The sequence below is a fragment of the Zalophus californianus genome, chromosome 17, assembly GCF_009762305.2.
Source record: "Zalophus californianus isolate mZalCal1 chromosome 17, mZalCal1.pri.v2, whole genome shotgun sequence".
Classification (NCBI taxonomy): domain Eukaryota; kingdom Metazoa; phylum Chordata; class Mammalia; order Carnivora; family Otariidae; genus Zalophus; species Zalophus californianus.
The window spans coordinates 7235284-7255954 of NC_045611.1; the positions used below are offsets into that span (position 1 = coordinate 7235284).

The 20671-nt window shown below is 39.8% G+C and overlaps 1 protein-coding gene across 4 annotated transcripts; it reads left to right on the plus strand.

The window, feature by feature from the left end:
- The first annotated feature begins 44 nt into the window (after positions 1-44).
- Positions 45-17083, plus strand: CMC2 (C-X9-C motif containing 2). Of its 4 annotated transcripts, XM_027617189.2 has the most exons (5): positions 45-213; positions 5439-5474; positions 7090-7202; positions 11405-11476; positions 15568-17083. In XM_027617189.2, exons 3-5 carry the CDS (start codon positions 7122-7124, stop codon positions 15652-15654), a joined length of 240 nt encoding a protein of 79 aa, XP_027472990.1. In that variant the 5' UTR covers positions 45-213; positions 5439-5474; positions 7090-7121; the 3' UTR covers positions 15655-17083. The 4 variants fall into 4 exon arrangements, with proteins under 4 accessions (XP_027472990.1, XP_027472989.1, XP_027472988.1 ...); XM_027617188.1 differs by lacking the exon at positions 5439-5474 and having other exon boundaries at positions 48-213; XM_027617187.1 differs by lacking the exons at positions 45-213; positions 5439-5474 and adding an exon at positions 3875-3908.
- Positions 17084-20671: the final 3588 nt, after the last annotated feature.

The following is a 20671-nucleotide window of genomic DNA, read 5'->3' on the forward strand; positions in this document are numbered from 1 at the left end:
AATGGGCTAGTCCAGGCCGGGTGGCGCATGCGCCTCAGAGGCCAGGAGCTGCGGGGGCTGGGCTAGCGCTGCGTGCGGGGTCAGCTGTGGAGGGCGTGGGAACCTTCGCCACCGGGAGCTGGCCCAGCTCCGGCGTCTTGACTGCCGGTCTTTGAATGGGGAGTCTTCGCTGGTGACTGTCGCTTCAGCCCTCCTGGTGTGGCCGCGAGTCGGGTGAGTCTCGGCAGTCCGGGCCGTTCCGAGGAACGCTCTCTTCCTGCCCGCGGTGTCTGGGGAGGCCGTGGGACACCCACCTGCCCCTCCTCTCGACCCCTGCTCGCGCGCGCCCCGCAGTGTCCGGTCCCCCTACCCCCCTGCCGCTCTCGGAGGTTGGGACCTGGAAGGTCCGGCCGCTGGTCTTCAGGGTGGCCTTGGCTCTCAGCTCGCAGGCAGTCCACAGAGTAGTCCACCGCGCGGGGGGCTGGAGGTCTGTCCCGGGCTCTCCGCCCACAGGCACTTGCTGAGGATGCGCTGGTACTTTAGAGCATGCCTTGGGCTAGACCTTTCACTCTCTGCGGCAGTCTATCCCGCCACTCGCGAGCCTAGTGATCTGGGGCGGGCTCCTCCCGTCCTTGAGCCTAGGCTTCCACGCCTGTAAAATGAGTATAATCCAGGGCCTCGATGGTGAGAAGGGAAGCCCTTCACAGTGTTTGACACGGTGAGCACTCAGTGAATTGTATGATTATTATTGGTATTATCTAGGAGTTTAGGATCTGCAGGTAGAAGGTGGGGGCCTTGTTAGGGCACATCTCAGCTGCAGTGAAAGTTGCCACCAGTCCGTCTTGCGAAGTGGGAATCTAGTGAGATCCTCGTCAGTACACTTTTCAAGGAAAGGACACATTCAGATCCCTTTTACTGGGTTTAAAAATTGCCGTGCTTGTAGGTTCACAATAGGTGCTTTATGAAGAGTCAAGTAAATCCGAGTTCTGGAAACCTTCATTTTAAATTTTAAGTGCATAAAGAAGTTTGCACTGGCAAACTTGTGTTGTGATGCCCCCTGTATCTCCTTTCCTATACATACAGATTTCTGCACTTGTTTAGTTTATTTCAGATGAGCCTTATTTTCGTCTTTTTTTTTTTTTAAACTGTTGAGGTGTGAACCAATTCTCAGATCTATAATCCTAAATTCAATATTTGGTAAACATTTATTGGATATTTACTATGCGCATTTACAAGAATATTCCCTCCCTAGCCTGTAGGTTCTTTGGGGTATATGGACTGATTTTTTTCCTCTGAAATTCAGGTGATTTGGCAGAATGCCCAGCATCTACTGAGCGCTGATACATGTTTGTTCAGGAAAAGCTACAGCTTGGCCCATTCCTTAAAAACTGTGTAGTGGAACTTAAGAGCCCTATAGTCCTTTTGCCCAGGCAGCCTAGGGGTTGCTCTCAGTAACAGTGGGGCATGGTCTGTATTTGGGAGCACTAGTCACTCAATAGCATATGTTTAGATTTGGTTACTTTGCAACTGCAAAGAAAAGGGTAGGGTAGGTAATATACCCTGCTATGTCTGTTACCTTTGCTGAATATGTTGCATAGTTTGAAATAGTTGCAGAAATATTAATTTAACTCATTCCAGTGCTTTCTGAAAAGTACACTTTAGAAAAGATATGTTTTAGAAAGCATTAAGTTTACAGTTCTTCCTAGAGAACAGCTTCCTCAAACTTTGCCCAAGAGACTTTTCTGGACTTGTTTTTTGTTTGTTTTAAAATGACGTTGTTTGTTTTAAAATGACGTTTTAAAATGACGCTGTAGTATAAATGTCTTTCTGGTGCAGCCACCGAACAGCAGAATCTTTTGAAAGGAAACCCAAGTGGCATTAAAATAAGGGGTTTCCTCCTTGTGACTATATATTTGCTGAAATGTTATTTAGAATGGTTACTTTTCTTTACTAGAGTTAATGCATTGGTTACTCTTGGTTTATTTTCTAAAATTGTGCCACCTGGTGGTTGAAACCTATCATGGAATACTCATTAGGAAAATTTTACCTCAGTCTTGGTCGACTAAGGTGGAGTGACTAAAATAAGCCTATAATTTTTACATTTTTATTGAGAGTACCATACTGCTTCTATCCTCCCAGCTTACTCCCAAGTAAAAGTTAAAATTGCTTTGCAGGGGCCTGTCCCCCAGTTATTGAAACATCAGCTTGTCACAGCTGAACATTTTTAAGAGTTTCAGTGGCTGTTGTGCTTAAGGCAGTGGGGGAGTTGAGGTGGGGAGGGAAGCATTGTAACTGTGACAAGTTAACCCTTCTGATGTTTTCTAAATGCCAAAGTAAAGGTGGGACTGAAGTTTTGTGTTTAAATGATAACAGCTTGAATGGAATTTATTCCTCTTTCTTAGTACAAACACCCATGCATGAAGTCTTATCACAAATGAATGTTCCCTTCATCTTTGTTCGGCAGTGCGGCTGATGTTAATGATTTTGGCGCTACCCTTTTGAAATTGTTTCGTGTATTTTTAGTGGTGACAAGTTTTTTATTCATTGACTGTGAATTTTATTTTTGGAAATAGGTTAAAATCATTTAATTGTGAACTTAGATTCGAGAACAAACTTAAGAATGCAATGCAAGAATGAGCTGTGGCGTCCATAATTGATGTAGCCAGTCTCCTTGGGGTACATGAGGACGGATAACTGAGAACTTCACATAGCAGCCTGTTTCATTGTTGAACAGGCCAGGAAGAGGACATCTGCCTTTGTTAACATCCACCCTTTGGTTTCCAATCCTGTTCTGGGAAGCGCTTTGGTAACACCACTGTAAATTCAGTTCAGCCTTTCCCATCCTGTGACAGAGTATTTCAGATATACAAATAATATGTTACATATATCACACTTACTGCTCACTATTTCAGATGCTTCCACATATGTTATTTTAAACCTTATGACCACCCAGAGATACAGGTCAAGAGCTAATTCCAATTTACGGAAGAGACTTAGGTGTCAGATTAAGTAACCAGAGTGTTAGAACTTATGGACAGATAAGTCCACAACTTTTGATTGTCAATCCATGTTTTTTCTTTTATCTATCTCCTCTGATGTGAGCTTCCCTAAATTGGTAAATATTCCCAGTTTCATTAATGGCTTCCTGTTTAAACCTAGAGTCAAAGCCATCTTCATCCTGAGCACTCTCCCCAGATTTTTACATTGTCAATTATTTTGGACTTGATTGATCAGGACAAAAACAGTACTGTTCTTTTTCTTGAGGGAGATAGACTATTTCTAATTATATGGGATAATACTACATTGACTTCTTTGGAAGCTAGGCCAAGAATTAGTGTCTGTTGAACTTGTAGCCAACCAGAGGCTCTTTGGGAAATAGCTTTTACTCTCTGTATTTATTTCTTCCACAAACTGCTGGGAAGGCATGTCTTTCCTGTTTTGAACATGGGAATGATCTGTCCTGGTGAGAGATTGCATTGGGTAGTAACTCTGCCACTTACTATGTGACCTGGGGCTTAGTTTTACTATGAAAATGTGAGTAATGCATATTTGAACTACAAAAAGGCAATTTCTTATGGTTCCACTGAATTTATAAAGGTACCTACTTGCTATAGTCATTGGAAGGATTCTAATACTTGTGCCTAGCACGTGGTAAATGTTTCAACAAATTACTTTCTACACTAATAGTATAGATATGGCTTTGAAGGAATCTTAAAAGAATATGGAATATACATTTAGTTTTCTTCAGTTCATAAGTTACTTTGAGTTTTACAATAATTCTGATGACTGCTGGAAGATACCAGCACTCACATCAGCGTGTTCTAAGAACAATGCCATTGTTTTATAGCTGTGCTTTGTGGATTACACCCAGCAGTCTGGCAGTATACCTGCGTGTGCACCAGTGGTTACATGAAGCCAGATGACACCAGGTGCTGGAAGGAAGTGTGGGTACAGGGTGGATCGAGGGAAAGAAGAAAAAGAGGGTATCTCACGAAAAAGATAGGGTGGAGGAAAGAGGGGAATGACTGGTAAAGCAAGGAATTCGTTAGGTAAGGGATTTGGTCAGTGTTTAGAACTGTAAGTTAAGTAGTAGCTTAGCTTTTTACCAAGAAGACTAGGAAAGGGAAACCGTATGAAACCATTTTCTTCTTGGATATAGTTACGTAGGATAAGTAAGTAGAAGGGAAGATGTCTTATTGGCACCCTGGCTGGGCCTACAATGGCATAAACTTTTGTAATAAAGGGAGGAAAAATATACATTGTGATATGTATGCATTTATACTTGTATACAACATGCATGTATTTATCTCAGCAGCCAAAGTGTCTTCTAAAGTATTTAATTTGTCAATTAATGAGGTCATTTCAGTACATTGTGAGCTTGTTTCCGAACTGTGAAAGCATGCATCTGAGGGCTGGTTGATAGAAATATGTAAAAATTTTTTGTCAAATATATTTACAAAATAAAAAGACATTTTCTAGGTGGCTAAGACAGTATACATCTTCCTTCAGAAGAAAGTGAGGCTGAAATCAGATAACCAGATAACTAATAGGTGTAGATGCATAATATTGGTATAATATTAGATGATTTAAACTGCTAGACTATATGAGATCTTGTCTTTCTGAGGCAAAAAGGTTATGTCATTAAAAAGACTTTGTAGTCAGTCACAGGCAAACCAAACTTGAACTTGGCTGCATTTCCAGTTTCCATTTCAAACACTTACCTGTCCATAATGGCCTGATATGAGATCTTCAGCTGTTGCATGCTATGTGTGTGCATGTGTGTGCACGCACTTAATTGAAGTCACTCAGTGGAACAATGATCTACTGATATTTTTATAAATTGAGTTCTGCAATAGTAGGAATACTATAATTCTCTGGAATTATTTGTTTAGATATTTTTAAGGATTATACTTGTGAGTGGAAGGTAGATAGTTTGAATTTCTTGAACTTTTTGGTATTAGCTCTATTAAGGTACAATTTACATATAAAATTCATCCAATTGTAAGTGAGTTCAGTGATTTTAGTGAACTGCAGTTGTGTATCCACTACCTCAATCCTATTTTAAAACATTTTTATCACGTAAAAATATTCCTTTGTGCCCAATGGCAAATAATCCTCACTCTGACTTTCAGGCCCAGGCAATTCATCAGCTTTTTTTCTCTACAATTTTGCCTTTTCTAGACATTGCACATAAATTGAATTATACAGTCTTTTGAATCTGGTTTCTTTCATTTCGCTTGGTGCTTTTGAGGTGGTTCATCCATGTTGGTGTCTGTATCAGTGCGTTCCTTTTCATTGCCAAATAGTATTCCATTGTCTAGATATACCACATTTGTGTGTCCAGTTACCAAGGTTATTGGATATTTGGATTGTTTCCAGTATTGGCTATAATGAATAATGCTGTGAACATTCACATACATGTCTTTGTGTACATATGTATTTTCATTTCTTTTGGGTAGATTCTTAGGAGTGCGGTTTCTGGTCCGGGTCCTTTGGTAAGTTTGTGTGTAACTCCTTAAGACACCGACAAATTGTTTTCCTAACTGTGTACTATTTTACCTTTCCACTAGCAATGCATGAGGTCTGTTTTCTCTGCATCCTAACTAATGCTTGTTATTGTCTGACTTTTTGATTATAGCTATTTGGGCAGATGTGTAGTTACCATCTCATTGTGGTTTTAGTTTGCATTTCCCTGTGACTAATGGTGTTCAGCATTTTTTCATGTGCTTAATTAACCATTCCTCAGTCATCTTTAATGAAGTATTTGTTCCCATTTTTGGGGTTCATTTTAAATGCTGGATTGTTTGTAAGCATTGCTTATATATTTTAGATAACAAATCCTTTTTCATATATGATTTGCAAATATTTTCTCCTAGTCTGTAGCTTGTTTAGGTTCACAGCACAATTGAACAGAAAGTACAGAGATCCCATTTGCGCCCTGCACTACACATGCACAGCCTTCCCACCATTAACATCCCCCACCAGAGTCGTATGTTTTTACGGCTGATGAGCCTGCATTAACATGTCATTATCACCCAAAGTGTGGCTTGTCTTTTTCTTTTCTTTTTTTTATTATATGCATTATGAAATGCTCACCATGGTAAATATATTACAATATTATTGGCGACATTCCCTATGTTGTACTTTTCATCCCTCTGTCTTTTCATTTTCTTAATGGTGTATTTTGAAGTGAGAAAGGTTTTTAAGTTTGATAAGATTTTACCAATTTTTTCTTTTGTGAATTGTGCTTTTGACCTATCTAAGAACTCTTTGCCCAACTAAGGTCATTATTTTCTTCTAGGTTTTCTTTCTTGAAACTTGTAAAAGATTAAAACATTAATTGGTTCTTTTTTCTTTTTGGTAATGTTTTCCAAGTCAAAAAGAATAGGTTAAAAAAAAAGAATAGGTAAATAGTGCTTCATAACTCTGGCAAACACTTCAAAATAATGCTTTTCCTTTGACGTTGGCTGCTAATTTTCTTTGTGAAAGAACCAATTAAATTTAAGTTCTGAGATTGCAGCTTCTTCCTTTCATTGTAATAATTACATTTTATGGATATATCTGCTAAATTGAGAAACTTTTTTCCCATCTGCTTTTTGTTTCTCTTCATTGTTTAGTGGGATTTTCTCAGCCAGATGTTAGGAATAAGAAAGCAGTCCATATGAATTGACACTAAAGTGAGACTGGCTAACGAGGCTTTAACCCTCTCAGAGGAATATACATTTTAAAAGGATTAATAAACCAATTCTCTTATTTTATAGAATTTCAACTGGACAAAATGAATTGTAGTCAATTTCAGGAATGTGGGGAAAATAATTGAAATCAGGCTTATTAATATAGGCTAGCTGTTTCTTTTGGAGCACTTATTTCCAGGATTGGGTCTCTTGAGGAATTCTGCTTTTTTCTGAACCTGCACGTTCTCCAGACAGCACCTGATGACTTGTTGAATCTGTTAAATTGCTGGATAAGGAAGCTGAGACTCAGGTTTAATAATTTGCCTAAGGTCAACATTCTTTTCTGATAAAGCTCACTGCACGTTTGTACTGAAATAGTTTTAGGTCGCATTAACAAATACAGTCACACATATTCAAGACACTCTTGTATCCACAGGTTGCTCTGCTGTGCTCCGTCACCTCCTAAAGATGCATCCTGACTTATCTCCACACTTGCACACTGAAGAATGCAACGTCTTGATTAACTTGCTTAAGGAATGTCACAAAAATGTAAGAGTTCAGAAAAATGACCATAAAGCAAAAATGAAACTTAGGTACAACACACTGATGTAAAATGTTACCTCCACTAATGGGAAGGAATGATAATACAGTGGATCTTGGCTTACTAAAGATTAGTAACTGATGGCTTGTGATTTTTCAGACACCATCTCCTTTCATGATTAGTAAAAATCAAGCGTGGTAGTTTGTTAGGGAACTTCTGAAATGATATGTAATAGTTAGAATCCACGTTCTTACAATAAAATACTTTCCTTTTTTAAATTACAGGGCACTAGAACACTTATGTTAAATTCTGACTCTTCTGATCATAATGGAATTATTTTAAGATTTTTCTAAGATTTTCCTTGATGTCTACTATTCTGTGTTTAAAGGAGATTGAAACATTTTTTATAATAGATGTTAGCTAGATTTAAATTATGATTGTTCTAATTTGTCAGGTTTGCTTACTTGTTAGTGGAATGAAAGTAAAATTCCATGGTTTAGACCAAAATAGGAAGCCAATTTTTGGAAATCATTAAATTAAGCTGATATTTTTACAGATGTCAAATATTTAGCTTTTTCAATATACTTGACACGTGAAACAGTTATAAGGAGCATTTCTGTATTTCTTTAACTTTGCATGATGTGTTATTTTTCTCATGATACTCATAAACGGTAGATATATCAAATTATAATAATAGTAAATACCATTTAAATGAGTAAAATTTAAAAACTAATGGTAAGGTAGTAAGTAATACCTGTGACCTGTGAAGTTAGATATTTTTGTTGGTTCAAAGAATGTTGTTTGACAATATACCTTAGGCAGACTCTTTTCAGCATACATCTAGATCAAGAATTGATACTGTCTTTTTAATGTTAATCATTTTATGGGTATGCACTAGTGTCTCATTTGGTTTTAGATTTATTTCCCTGGTGGCTGGTTTTTGAGCATCATTTCATGTGCTTATTGGCCACTCATATAAAGTCTTTTGCCCATATTTTATTTTATTTTTTTAATTTAAATGTTATCTATTTATTATTAATTTTTCTTTTGCCCATGTTTTAAAATTGGGTTGTTTGCTTTATTTAATTTTAAGAATTCTTTTTTTTTCATTCGACACACAAGTCCTTTGATGAGTGTATTGTGAATATGTTCTCCTAGCCTGTAGCATCCTTTTTCATTTTCTTAAGGTTGTGTTTCAAAGAGCAGTTTCTAAGTTTGCTGAGGTCTAACTACCAGGTTTTTTTCTCTTATTGTTTGTGGGAGGTTTTGTTGTTGTTGTGTTTTTTTTTTTTTTCTTTCCAAGTATTTTTGTATGTTTCCCGGTCACAAAGATTTTTCTCCTGTTTTTTTTCTTCTGGAAGTTGTAGAGTTTTAGCTTTTACATCTAGGGCTCTGATTCATTTCAGGTTAATTTTTGTGTATTGTATGAGGTATGGGCCAGTGTTTCTTTCTCTGTGGATATTGTTGTTCCAGGACCATTTGTTGCAGAGACCATCCTTTCCCTACTGAATTATCTTGACCATACGTGGCTGGGTCTACTTCTGGGCTCTCTAGTCTATTCCACTGATTTATGTGTCTGTTCTTAACACCAGTCAAGTCCAGTGTTATCTTAGTGGGGCCACCCTGGTCCCTTGACCGTTTTGTCCTCTTCTCTGTCCCCGTTCACTTGCACTGGAGTGATCATTCAAACGTAAGTTGAATCATTGTTCCCCTCTAATGGCTCTCTTTGCCTGCGGTTATCAGATCTAAATTTCTTACTCTGTGTTGTTTCAGGGCCTTCATGAACCCGTCCCCTACTTACCCTTGCGCCTCACCACCCTCCTGCCCGTCTTCCGCTTGCTCCTGTGTGCAGTTGTGCCGGAACACACTTCCCTCTTCTAAGCCTTTGTGCTTGCTTTCTCCTTGCTCGTCTTAGAGCCCTCCCCACCGTCTCCACTTCCTGTGTGCTAGACCAGGTTTCACCATCCTCCAGGTTTTATTCAGCATCATTTGTTATTTCCTTTTCCTTTTCTCCTTTCCTGGCCTACATTCTCTTGGTGTAGTCGCTCTGTACTCCAGTAACCCCACACATAATACAGTTGCTACTTTTAGTTCTCACACTTTTTGGTCTCATGACTCCTTTATGCTCTTAAAAATTACTGAGGACCCCACATAACTTTTGTGTATGTGGGCTATAGCTACCAATATTTATTGAATTAGAAATTAAAACTGAGAAATTAAAAAAATACTAATTTACATAAAAATACAGTAATAAATCCAATACATGTTAACATAGTGATTTTTCATAAAAAAGATCTTATTTTCCAAAACAAGAGGGTGAAAAGAATGACATTGCTTTTGCAGTTTTGCAGTTCTCTTTAATGCCTGGCTTAATAGGACATAGCCAGATCCTCCTATCTGCCTCATGTTCAGTCTTGGGTGATATTGCTCTTTGTGCAGCCTCTGGAAAATTCTATGGTAGCCTTGTGAGAGAATGAAAATGAACAAAACAAGATCTTTGATTTTCAGGGAAGTAGTTTTTATCGTGTACATGCTCTGGAAAGGTTTTGGGAACTCGTGGGTGTCCCTGGACTACACTTGGAAAACTACTGCTTTATAGCAATCACTTTGTTAGCTGGCTCTTCCCTCTGACCATGTACTGAGAGTAAGGCCCAGGTCCACCTTCCTCACTGCTGTATCCCTAGTACTTGGGACATTGTCTTCAAGGTATCAATCGATTGATTCATTTATTCAATCAATTTCTCGGTTGGTTTGATACTCTAGAAATAGACATCGCACACTAGAGGTTTATGCCATGTGTATATAAGAGAATTGTAGACCCCGGGCATTTCATAAACCAATTCCAATGGAGCACTTTGGTTTTGTTTTTCATGTAATGTCACAAGAGTGTAATTCTTCTTCAGGTTTAAATGTTGGAAAAGCAAAAAAAAAAAAAAAAAGCTTCTGTCTTGGATTTAAAAATAAGATGTATGTCTATGGGATGATATGAGTCAGTGTAAACCAAACTATGAAATATTGCCTTATGTTCTGAAAGTCTAATCCTTTCCGTTAGTTCTGCTTCACCAGAAGGTGTGTGAAAATGCATGGTTCCTGTTCATTTGTTGTCAAGGAAATAGTTTAGGAAAAATACACAAGAGATACTTATTCTGAAAAGGTCCTTAGGTGACCAGTAGGAGATCTTAGTTTACCTTAAATGCTTGCCAGAAAAAATGACCCATTCTGGTCCCCACTGTGGACCAGAAAAGGACATTTGCAGTGGCTGTGAAGCAGGGAAAGGACAGACCAGCATGAGGCACAGTTTATTAATTACGTGTTGTCTGGTTTCCATGAAAGCCTTAATTAGGAAGAAGAGGAAAAGGTGCTTATTATAACAAGTTCAGCACTTATGGCATGTCATTATAGGACATCACCAGGCTGTCCTACCCTTTCCTTAAAAATCGTGATATGCAAATGCACTAATTAGAGCCCGACTAAAATTTGTGTTCTTGACTTCAGTCTTCATCTTAATCTGCTTCAGAGCATTCATACTTTTTGCCATGAAAATCGTCATAGGCCTGGAAACCACGAGGAGATTTTTATTTTTGCTTCACAAAGAAAACAGACTTTGTACTTTAGATAGAGGTTTTCTTACATCGTGGATTAGTGGCTTACTTATGCGGCCCATATAGGCCATTTAATAGTAGTGTTACATGTTTCTGATGTATTTTGATGACATTTTGGATGGAGGCAAATGAGAAAATTAGTGTTGGCCCCCAGCATTTATCAGGAAATTCTTCAATGGGACAGAATGGTTGCTAGTGAAGAAGTCAGTGGTCCTGTTAATATGGCCACACTACACTTGGTATCGCTCCCTGTGGTGGAGGTGGCTGTGCTGTGATTTTCACATGCCCGTAAAGAAAGGCCTATTAGAAAACAGAATTGTTTACACTCTGTCGTCGTGAGGTTTGGGCAGGTTAATAGGCTTCCCTTTTATCAAGGAAAAGTCTTTTTAGTTTTCCTTTCTACCTATACAGCGTTTATCCCTCCTTTTAGGAAGGCCAGGAGAAGTCCGTTTATTTGTATATTTTATACCTGTGATTTAACTGTTTGCTTATTAACAGGGTGGTGACACATTAAACCCATTTCTCTAGGAATAAGTATTTAAATTCTATGTGCAAGAGACCTTAGCATATTATGGGATGAAATATTTTACCCCTCTTCTTCCTTTTAGCACAGCATTCTGAAATTTTTTGGTCATTGCAATGATCTCGATCGGGAGATGAGAAAATGCTTGAAGAATGAGGTAAGAAAAGTGTTAGAGGATGAAAGTGGTTGAACAGTAGAATAGAACATTTCTGAGCAGTATTTAGAATACGATTACTAATTTTTTTTCCAAATTTTAGTATAACAGAGAGAATTGACACTTTATATGTATGTCCTCCCGTAAAACCAAGAGGAGAAATGAAAGGACATTGCTGGGGTGGTTTTTTTTTTTTTTTTGCATGCACATAAATGAAAACGACTTCCTTATTATAATCATCGTAACTCCTCTGGATGAATTGTAAGGGCTGGGAAACTGAGTTTGTTTAGTAGAAAGACTGGTCAGTCAGCTATTAGCCATAGCAGGTAACTAACACTTTGTGGGCCTCCGCTTCCTCATAGAACGTGGCAGGAGCTAGGCTTGGGCTCCTCATAGGTTTAAAATTGTGAATTTCTTCATAACCATGGCATGTACGAGCCACACGGATCTAGTTTGACTTGGCCGGAAAGACTCATTTCTTGAACCCGGTTTTAGGCCATGACTTGGACTTGGGCATATACCAGACTGCTTTTGAAATCTTTAAATTTAACTCCATTTCCGTTTTGTACATCAGTTGTTTTATGTCCCAGACCTTTAAAAATCTATAACTAAATACCTGCCATCCAGTTTTCTTTCCTTTTCTATATTTTTGAAATTTTTTCCTATTAGTTTCATATTGAAAGGTATTAGTTATATTTGAGCTGTCCAGCATCTATCTTCAACTTTTGTATTTTTCAATCTGAAGCTTTTTTTTTTTCCCCTTCCCAGAACCTCTTTCCAGTGTCTTTACTGTTTTGAAGAACTTTCTGGAGTTCTCAGTTCAGGGTGATAATTTTCTTTGCACAGATGTGTACATATGGAAATGTTTTAAATTGATTTTCAAAGAGTTTTTCTTCATATTTACATGTAAAGCTAGTTTATATGAAAACTGAACCTAAGGCTTTGTTCCCGTTTTAATAAGATGATGGGAAAATGAAGCCCACACTACTTTATTCAGTACAACTGTTTATTTCTTACATGCTTTCAGTTGTGTCAGATCACTTTTTCCCTAAGTTTAGATTTTTTTTTCTTCTTACAGTTCAGTAATTTTGCCATTGGTTTGGTGATTAGATATTTATTCAAATTTTCTTCCCAGGTGGTCCTGAGCTGTTAGTGACTATTAGGTAGGATGTTGTAGATATTTTCCTTACTTTGAGTCTGATTTCATACAAATTCTGGATTTTCTCCTTGACTTATTTTCTAAGTCCTCTGTGTGGTTTTTATGTCAGTAAATTACCTGATTTATAGATGTTTTTGTCTGTTCTTTCCTCCTTCAGTCCTCTGAACCTGCACTCATTTATTTCCTCTCTGCCTTTAATGCTTTCTACTTGACCATTTCCTGCCTTTCACATGCTCCTCTAACCATCTCCTTCATGTACCATTTGAGTACTTCATTCCTTGATGCTTTCAACTAGAAAAAGGGTCTGGCCAGTTCCCTTAGCCTCTATTTGCTGCTGTGTTGCTGCTTTTGTTCTTTCTATCGAAATAATCACTAATATTACTTTTGCAGCATCCTGTTTTGTCCCTCTTAATTTTTTGATTCGGTTTGGTTTGGTTGTGTTGTTCACTGAAGTTTTGTGAATAACATCATGTTCATTCTTTTTTTTTTTCTTCTTTTATTCAAAGGCCATCTGGACACCCTTTGGGGATATCTTAACATACATTTTAACATAGATTATATTTTTAATTTGCTCTTTAATTTATTATTTTGGCTGCCTACAAAATATTAACTTCTGAAGATTTACCCTTACAACCCTCTTCCCAACCTGATTGCTGGAGGAAGTCCAGTATATGTGATTAAAGATAGATACCAAATATTTTTCTCAGAGTAGGTATCCCTCCATGTTCTAGAACAGTGCCTTTTTTTAAAATAGTTTTTAAAGTGATTAAATGCTCTTTCCCCCTGACAATCTTAGAAGGAAAATTAATGTGTGACAAATAAAAGGAATGATTTTGGTTAAAGGGACCGGGTGTTTCATCAGTAATTTGAAGTGGCCCTTTGATGAGGAAGAAAAAAAAGTTTGAAAACTATCATTCCAGAGGCTATGTTAGAACTCTTCAATCAAAACTTTAGATCTAGAAAACTTCTCAGATATGATCTAGCCTAGCTCCGCTTGTTTGAGGTTATGGGATCCGAAGATGCAGTAAGCATGCACCTTCCCAGCACTGGCTCAGGGGTCTGGGGCAGGGGACCCAGTCGAGTCCCTACTCAGCTCTCTATCACTGATTTTCATTTCTGCGGCCTTTTCCCATATCTCTGGCTCCTAAAAGATTTTGTTCACTTATACTTCGTTTTTTCAACTTGAATTTACTTTTAGTTTTTTTCCTTTTTCCATAGGGACCCTTCAATCACCTTTAAAATATGTCTATCAGTGTATATAAGCCTGTACATATATCCATACAAAAACACTTATATTCACGTTTCTCTGCTTTAAACAAGTGCTTTTTCAAAGTGCCAGGCTGTGTATTTCCTGTTACTTAGAACCTACTGGCCAGATCCAAATACTAGCCTGAAAACCTTCAAGGTGAAAACTGCATTTAGATCCAACTGACTACAGAAATGTAGGATTTGGAGAGAATCAGGTTAGATGACTATTCGTAATGAAAAGATCCTGGGAGTTTCAGCTGAATATAGGTTTCCATGTGAACTAATAGGGTAATATGGTTGCCAAGAGCCAATTACTCTCTTTTTTTCTTTAAATTTTTTAATTGTTATGTTAATCACCATACACTACATCATTAGTTTTTGATGTAGTGTTCCATGATTCATTGTTTGTGCATAACACCCAGTGCTCCACGCAGAACGTGCCCTCTTTAATACCCATCACCAGGCTGACCCATCCCCCCACCCCCCTCCCCTCTAGAACCCTCAGTTTGTTTTTCAGAGTCCATCATCTCTCATGGTTCGTCTCCCCCTCCGATTCCCCCCCCTTCATTCTTCCCCTCCTGCTATCTTCTTTTTTTTTTTTCTTAACATATATTGCATTGTTTCCGAGGTACAGATCTGTGATTCAACAGTCTTGCACAATTCACAGCGCTCACCATAGCACATACCCTCCCCAATGTCTATCACCCAGCCACTCCATCCCTCCCACCCCCCACCACTCCAGCAACCCTCAGTTTGTTTCCTGAGATTAAGAATTCCTCATATCAGTGAGGTCATATGATACATGTCTTTCTCTGATTGACTTATTTCACTCAGCATAACACCCTCCAGTTCCATCCATGTCGTTGTAAATGGCAAGATCTCATTCCTTTTGATGGCTGCATAATATTCCATTGTATATATATTCCACATCTTCTTTATCCATTCATCTGTCGATGGACATCTTAAGAGCCGATTACTCTTGATAATATTTATAGAAATAAAATGTCTAGGTCATAAGAACTAGTAGGTCCTCTGTAGCCCACATCTGTCAGACTGTGTGGAACACTGCATTTAATTCTGGTTGTGATGTTTTTTATAAGGGATATTGATATTAAAGCACCTTATAAAAGGTAGCTATTAGAAGGCAGAAGGCATGTTCTATGAGCCTTTGTAGAAACCAGCAATGTTCATCCTAAAAAAGATGTAGTAAGTGGATTTTCTGTAATCAGATATTTGCAAGAAGAAATAGAGGGCAGTAGGAGAATTTACAGGGAAGCACTTATTGGTTCAACATTAAAAAAAAAAACCTTTGGAACAAGTAGAAGGGTCCAACAATTAAACAGGCTACCTCTCAGGTAGTTAGCTGCTCCTAGCTAGAAGTGTGCAAGCAGAGGTTAGATGACTTCAATAGATTGTGAGTTCCTGCAGACCAGGACAGGACTCACTTATCTTAAATATTTACTGAATTCATATTTTGGGAGAAAATTAATTCAGTAAATATTTGTGCACCTGTTAGGAGGTAGGTGCTGTCCTGTGTTTGCAATTTCAGATTCAGTGAAATAAAAGACAAGTAAGAATTTTATCAGCAAAAACTATTTTGCAAATATTTTAAAATATTTAACTCAGCTGATATAAATGGTAATATAATCTGCTGTCTCTTTTCTCCCCCCTTCCTTTTATTTTCCAGTACATGGAAAAGAGGACCAAGAGCAGGGAGCATGGCAATGCGATGCGAAAAAGACTTTTTAATCCTGCAGAGGAATCTGAAAAATAAATTAGAGGCACACCTCGTTTTATTGTGCTTCGTTTTATTGAGCTTCGCAGATAATGCATTTTTTTCAAATTGAAGGTTTGTGGCAACCCTGCGTGGAGCAAGTCTGTTGGTGCCATTTTCCCAACATCATTTCTCACCTCGTGTCTCTGTATCACATTTTGGTAATTCTCACAATATTTCACACTTTATAATTACTATCCTATTTCTTACGGTAATCTGTGATGTTACTGTTATAATTATTTTGGGGTGCCACGAAGCATGCCTGTATAAGACAGTGAACTTAATCGATGTTGTGTGTATTCTGACTGCTCACCAACCAGCCATTCCCTCGTCTCTCCCTGTCCTTGGGCCTTCCTGTCCCCTGAGAGGCAACATATTGAAATTAGGCCAGTTAGTAATCCTACAATGGCCTCTCAGTGTTCAAGTGAAAGGAAGAGTCCCCCATCTCTCACTCTAAGTCAAAAGCTAGAAGTGATTAAGCTCAGTGAGAAAGGCATGTTGAAAGCCGAGATAGGCTGGAGCCAGGCCTCTTGCACCAGTTAGCCAAGTTGTGAATGCAAAGGGAAAGTTCTTGAAGGAAATTAAAAGTGCTGAATGTGTGTGCCAGTGAACACACAAATGTTAAGAGAGCGAAACAGCCTTGTTTCGAAAATTGGTCTGGACGGAAGATCAAACATCCCCTTAAGCCAAAGCTTAATCTAGAGCAAAGTCCTAACTCTTCAATTCTGTGAGGGGTAAGAGGTGAGGAAGCTGCAGATGAAAAGTTTGGAGCTTGAAGACATTGGTTTGTGAGGTTTAAAGGAAAGAAACCATCTCTATAACCTAAAAGTGCATGGTGAAGCAGCCAAGGGCTGATGTAGAAGCTGCATCAACATCGAGACAAGACCCTCCACTGGCAAAAAGATTATGACTTGCTGAAAGCTCAGATGATATGGTTAGCACTTTTTAGCAATAAAATATTTTTAAATTAAGGCATGTATGTTGTTCTTTAACATAATGCTATTATACACTTAATAGACTACAATATTGTGTAAGCATAACTTTTATATGTGTTGAGAAACCAAAAAATTGATTTGACTTGCTTTGTTGTGATATTTGCTTTATCTTGGTGGTCTGGAACGAAACCTCTGGTATCTCTGAGGTTTGCCTGTATACTTTCCTGGATGCCTTGGCTGAGAGAAGACCTAAAGACTCTTGGTTAATAACCAAAAGAATCTTACCTCATTTTGTCTCCAGAATCCTTTGAATGGAAAGTGACCCATGGAGAAATATGGAAACCCTGATGCTGAATATTTTTGGGGTGGAACCTTAGGTACTCTCTCTTGTCTGCCAATATACCTGACTTCCAACACGTTTCTTCCCTTGGCCAACAATCAGTTAACATTTGCATAACTTATCTCCTTCAATAAAATAATTGACTTTAATGATATTTTCTCTGTTCTCTTAGACTTTCCTGGAATTAGGGCAAAATGGTCCCATTAGACTTTCCTTTTTGACAATGTGGTGATTCTGGAGCTTAAACATTGAAGACACAAGCTAGGGCAAAAAGAGTTTGGGAAACCCTAGCTGTGTTAACAATATGAAAACGACCCCAACTTTATCATTCCCAGACTCATTTCCAGCAGGCACCCCCACCCCTACCCCCCAGTGCTCTTTCTGCCAGGTATTTCTGAAACCGGCAACAATCAATGTCACCAGCTTCCTGCCACAGCCACAGCAAGGGCTTGATCTTGTCAGATGAGGTGACAACAGACTGTGAGCTGTGAGCTCCTTCTAGTGAATTCTGTGTGTATGTCCAGAATGAGGCCTTGCTGACGTCCGTGTTTAATAAGCGACTTCTCCATCATCACAGGTGTTCAAGAGGCTGGACATTCACTTAGCAGGGTGGTTACACAGGATAACAGGCATTTGATGAAGGGATGGAGGAAGAAGTAGAATTAATTCTGAGGACCCTTTCGAGACTGAGATTTATGAATATTTATTCAGCCCCTTCCTCCACGTCAGTAGTACAGGTACAGAAATGAGACGTTTTGCCTTTAGAAGCTTGTAGTAAACTGACGAGTTGACTATTACAATAGTGTTGTAGCACCATGATGAGGTAGCTGTCGTAGAGAACACAGAAAGGGCATCTATGCCCGGCCTTCAGGAAGAAGGAGCCATTCCAAGAAAGCTACTTAGCAAGGTAACCTTTGACAAAAAGTGAAAACGGAATACATTCTGGGGAGCTTCAAGTTGTCTAGCATGACTGGAATGTGAGGGCTTATGGTGGAGGAAGATGAGAAATGGCTTTGAATTCAGTTGGAGTTTTTCTTCAGTGCTGTGTGACCAGTTGCAGATTTTAATATGGCCATTAGTGATTTGTGGAGGGGCCTTAGTTGGAAGGATTATATGTTTTGATTTGTATTTTAGTAAGATTTTTCTGATTATAGTTTGGGGGATAGATTGGAGAAGGGAAATTAAACCCAGGGAGTCCCATTTGATTTTTGCCCTAACTTCCGTGGTAAATGAAGACCTGAAATAGAGAAGTGGCTTGAGGATCCAGACGAGTGGCTAGATTTGAGGGGAATTTGAACACAGAATCAGCATGGCTGACTAGGAGGTCTCGGGCACTTGTGTCTGCATGCTGCTGGGGCCCTGCCCTGAATGGGAGGGGGTGTAGCGGAGGTGCGGGGTCAAGTGCTGGGTTTGAAGTGTGTGCAGAAGACCCTGGGTGGAGGGGGCTTTCCAGCTTCTGAGGATGCACATCTAGAACGTCGTAGTCATCTGGACGAGAACAGAATTGGGAGACAGCAGCTTGCATGTGGCCACTAGCACCCTGTGGGCCAGCGTTGATTGTGGGCCACCAGGGGTGGTTTTTGTTTTAAGATTTTTTATTTATTTGTCAGAGAGAGAGCGAGAGAGCACAAGCAGGAGGAGCAGCAGGCTGCCCGCCGAGCAAGGAGCCCGATGTAGGACTCCATCCCAGGACCCTGAGATCATGACCTGAGCCAAAGGCAGAGGCTTAACTGACTGAGCCACGCAGGCGTCCCCCACCAGAGGTGTTTTATAGAGCAGGATGAAACTTTGGGGTCACTTGATTTTTTTTTTTTAATTCCACATTTTGGTGGAACATTTGGACAATCTGTAAGTTTTATAGACTTCTCACCCTAAGACCCCTGAACTCCCCAGAGGTATCGATAACTGAAAGTTGGGTGGGTCTTTTATACATGTATGTCACTATTTCAGGACAAGAAAAGGAGCCCCGTATATGGAGAAGGAGCAGGCATAGAGGGAGAGGGCAAACCATAGAGAATGGTGCCACGGAGTTCCCAAAGGGTTCCAGAGGGGGGAGTGTTACTGGATCAAATAGGGTCTGAGGTGCCCTTTGAGACTTTGGTTCCTCTTTCATCCCTGACCTGAGAGCCACTTCCTGTGGAGAGGAGGGGGCAGGAGCTTATGGGGAGCTGGAGGACGCAAGCATATTTGGAAAGGCTTGGCTCTGAGGGGAAGGACATTGTAAGGCTGAGAGAGAGCCTTACAAAATCAAAAGGAAATGGTGAGTGACACTTGGGAATGGGTATATTTGAAAAGAATGCCGACAGGAGGGAGGGATTGATTTGTGGAGTGAAATCTTTGAGGATGCAGAAGCGAGTGAGATTCAGGGCCCTTGCTACAGGGATACCGTTTTTTTTTCCCAGAAAACTGATGAGAAACTGAAAACTTAAAGCACCATAGGAAATATAAAGTATTCTTTTCGGAGAGCAGTAAATACCTGTCTGCACCGGATGCACTGCTCTCACCCAGGCTCTGTGTCTGCTCTTTGAGGACCCAAGTCTCAGACACACTAACATCGTTATGCTGGTAAATGTTTAATAACTGGCCCTGACAAACGAGCATAAAAGGCAGGAATTTGTGGCATTTATCATTGTCTGGTGGATGCCCTCCCGCCGAGGCCGATTTCAGACTATCAAGCTGACAATCACCCAAGTGGAGCTGGGCAGACGTGCTCACGGGAGGCTCTCCTGAGCTGGTCCCAGCTGCCTCTAGCCGCCTGTGGCACGCCACTACCGTGCGGAAGGAATGCAGTAAGTCATCACTGACTGCCCACTGATGGCCACCTCTCCCACAACTAGCATTCTGTCATTTGGAAGTACCTGTCACCGAAGATGTACACTAATGCAAGGCTGCTGGGCCTTTGGCGACAGAGCACCTGTAGTCCACAACTGCTGGAGTTCACGGAGTCTGCAGGGGTGTGTCATTCTGTGGAAGAGTGAGGAACTGTATGCCAGGTGGATTAGGGAGAAAATGGGACCTGCCTGTGCCTTGATGGTTGGATTTGTGCCCCAGCGCTCGGCTGTCTGCACCTCTTTCTTCTGGGATACCATGCATGACCTTCTGGTTTAGGACATGTCACTAGCTGCCTGCTTTTCTCAGCCCTCTATGGGTCAGCGTGAGATCTCACAATTTTCTCCTTTGCAGAGCAAGCACACTTTCCTCCTGGGGATTTCTGGGTTGTTGTTTTTTTTAATCTTTAATTTTTTTTTTTTTGCCACTTGTAGTAGGAGACTAAGAGGCTGGAGGGAGATGAGGTGGGAAGGAGCAGAGGTCCTGTGTCCTCTTGCCTTTATCAGGCACCTGGCACTGTGTTGAGTGCTGGTGCTACAGTGATGAACGAGCTGGACCTAGTCTGGGTGAGGGCTCATGTCACGAAGGACCACCTAAGTCCTGGTAAGGAATTTGGGTTTCCTTTCAAGGGCTCTGGGAAGACACTGTCCAGTCAATGCAGGATGCAGAGTGAAGTGATAGATGGACTTCACTTTGTGTGGATTTCTAGTGGCTTTGGGTCATAAAGGGTCATCTCTTGAAGAGCTCAGGCCAAGGTTTTCCCGAGAAATCTAATTTTGTAGACCGCTATGAGCCCTGATTCTCTGTTCATGACAAATTTATTAACGTTTTACTGCAAGAAACATGACACAATTTTACTTAGGAGTGAGGATAGAAAGTTGAACTTCTTCTGACCCTTCATAAACGGAGTTTA

Excerpts from the sequence above, each read along its gene's own strand:
- CMC2 (XM_027617186.1), top strand. The coding sequence starts at position 4,001 with ATGACTGGTAAAGCAAGGAATTCGTTAG. Across the intron at positions 4,029-7,089 it reads TAAAGCAAGGAATTCGTTAG|GTTGCTCTGCTGTGCTCCGT; the intron begins GTAAGGGATTTG and ends TTGTATCCACAG. Across the intron at positions 11,477-15,567 it reads GAAAATGCTTGAAGAATGAG|TACATGGAAAAGAGGACCAA; the intron begins GTAAGAAAAGTG and ends TTTATTTTCCAG.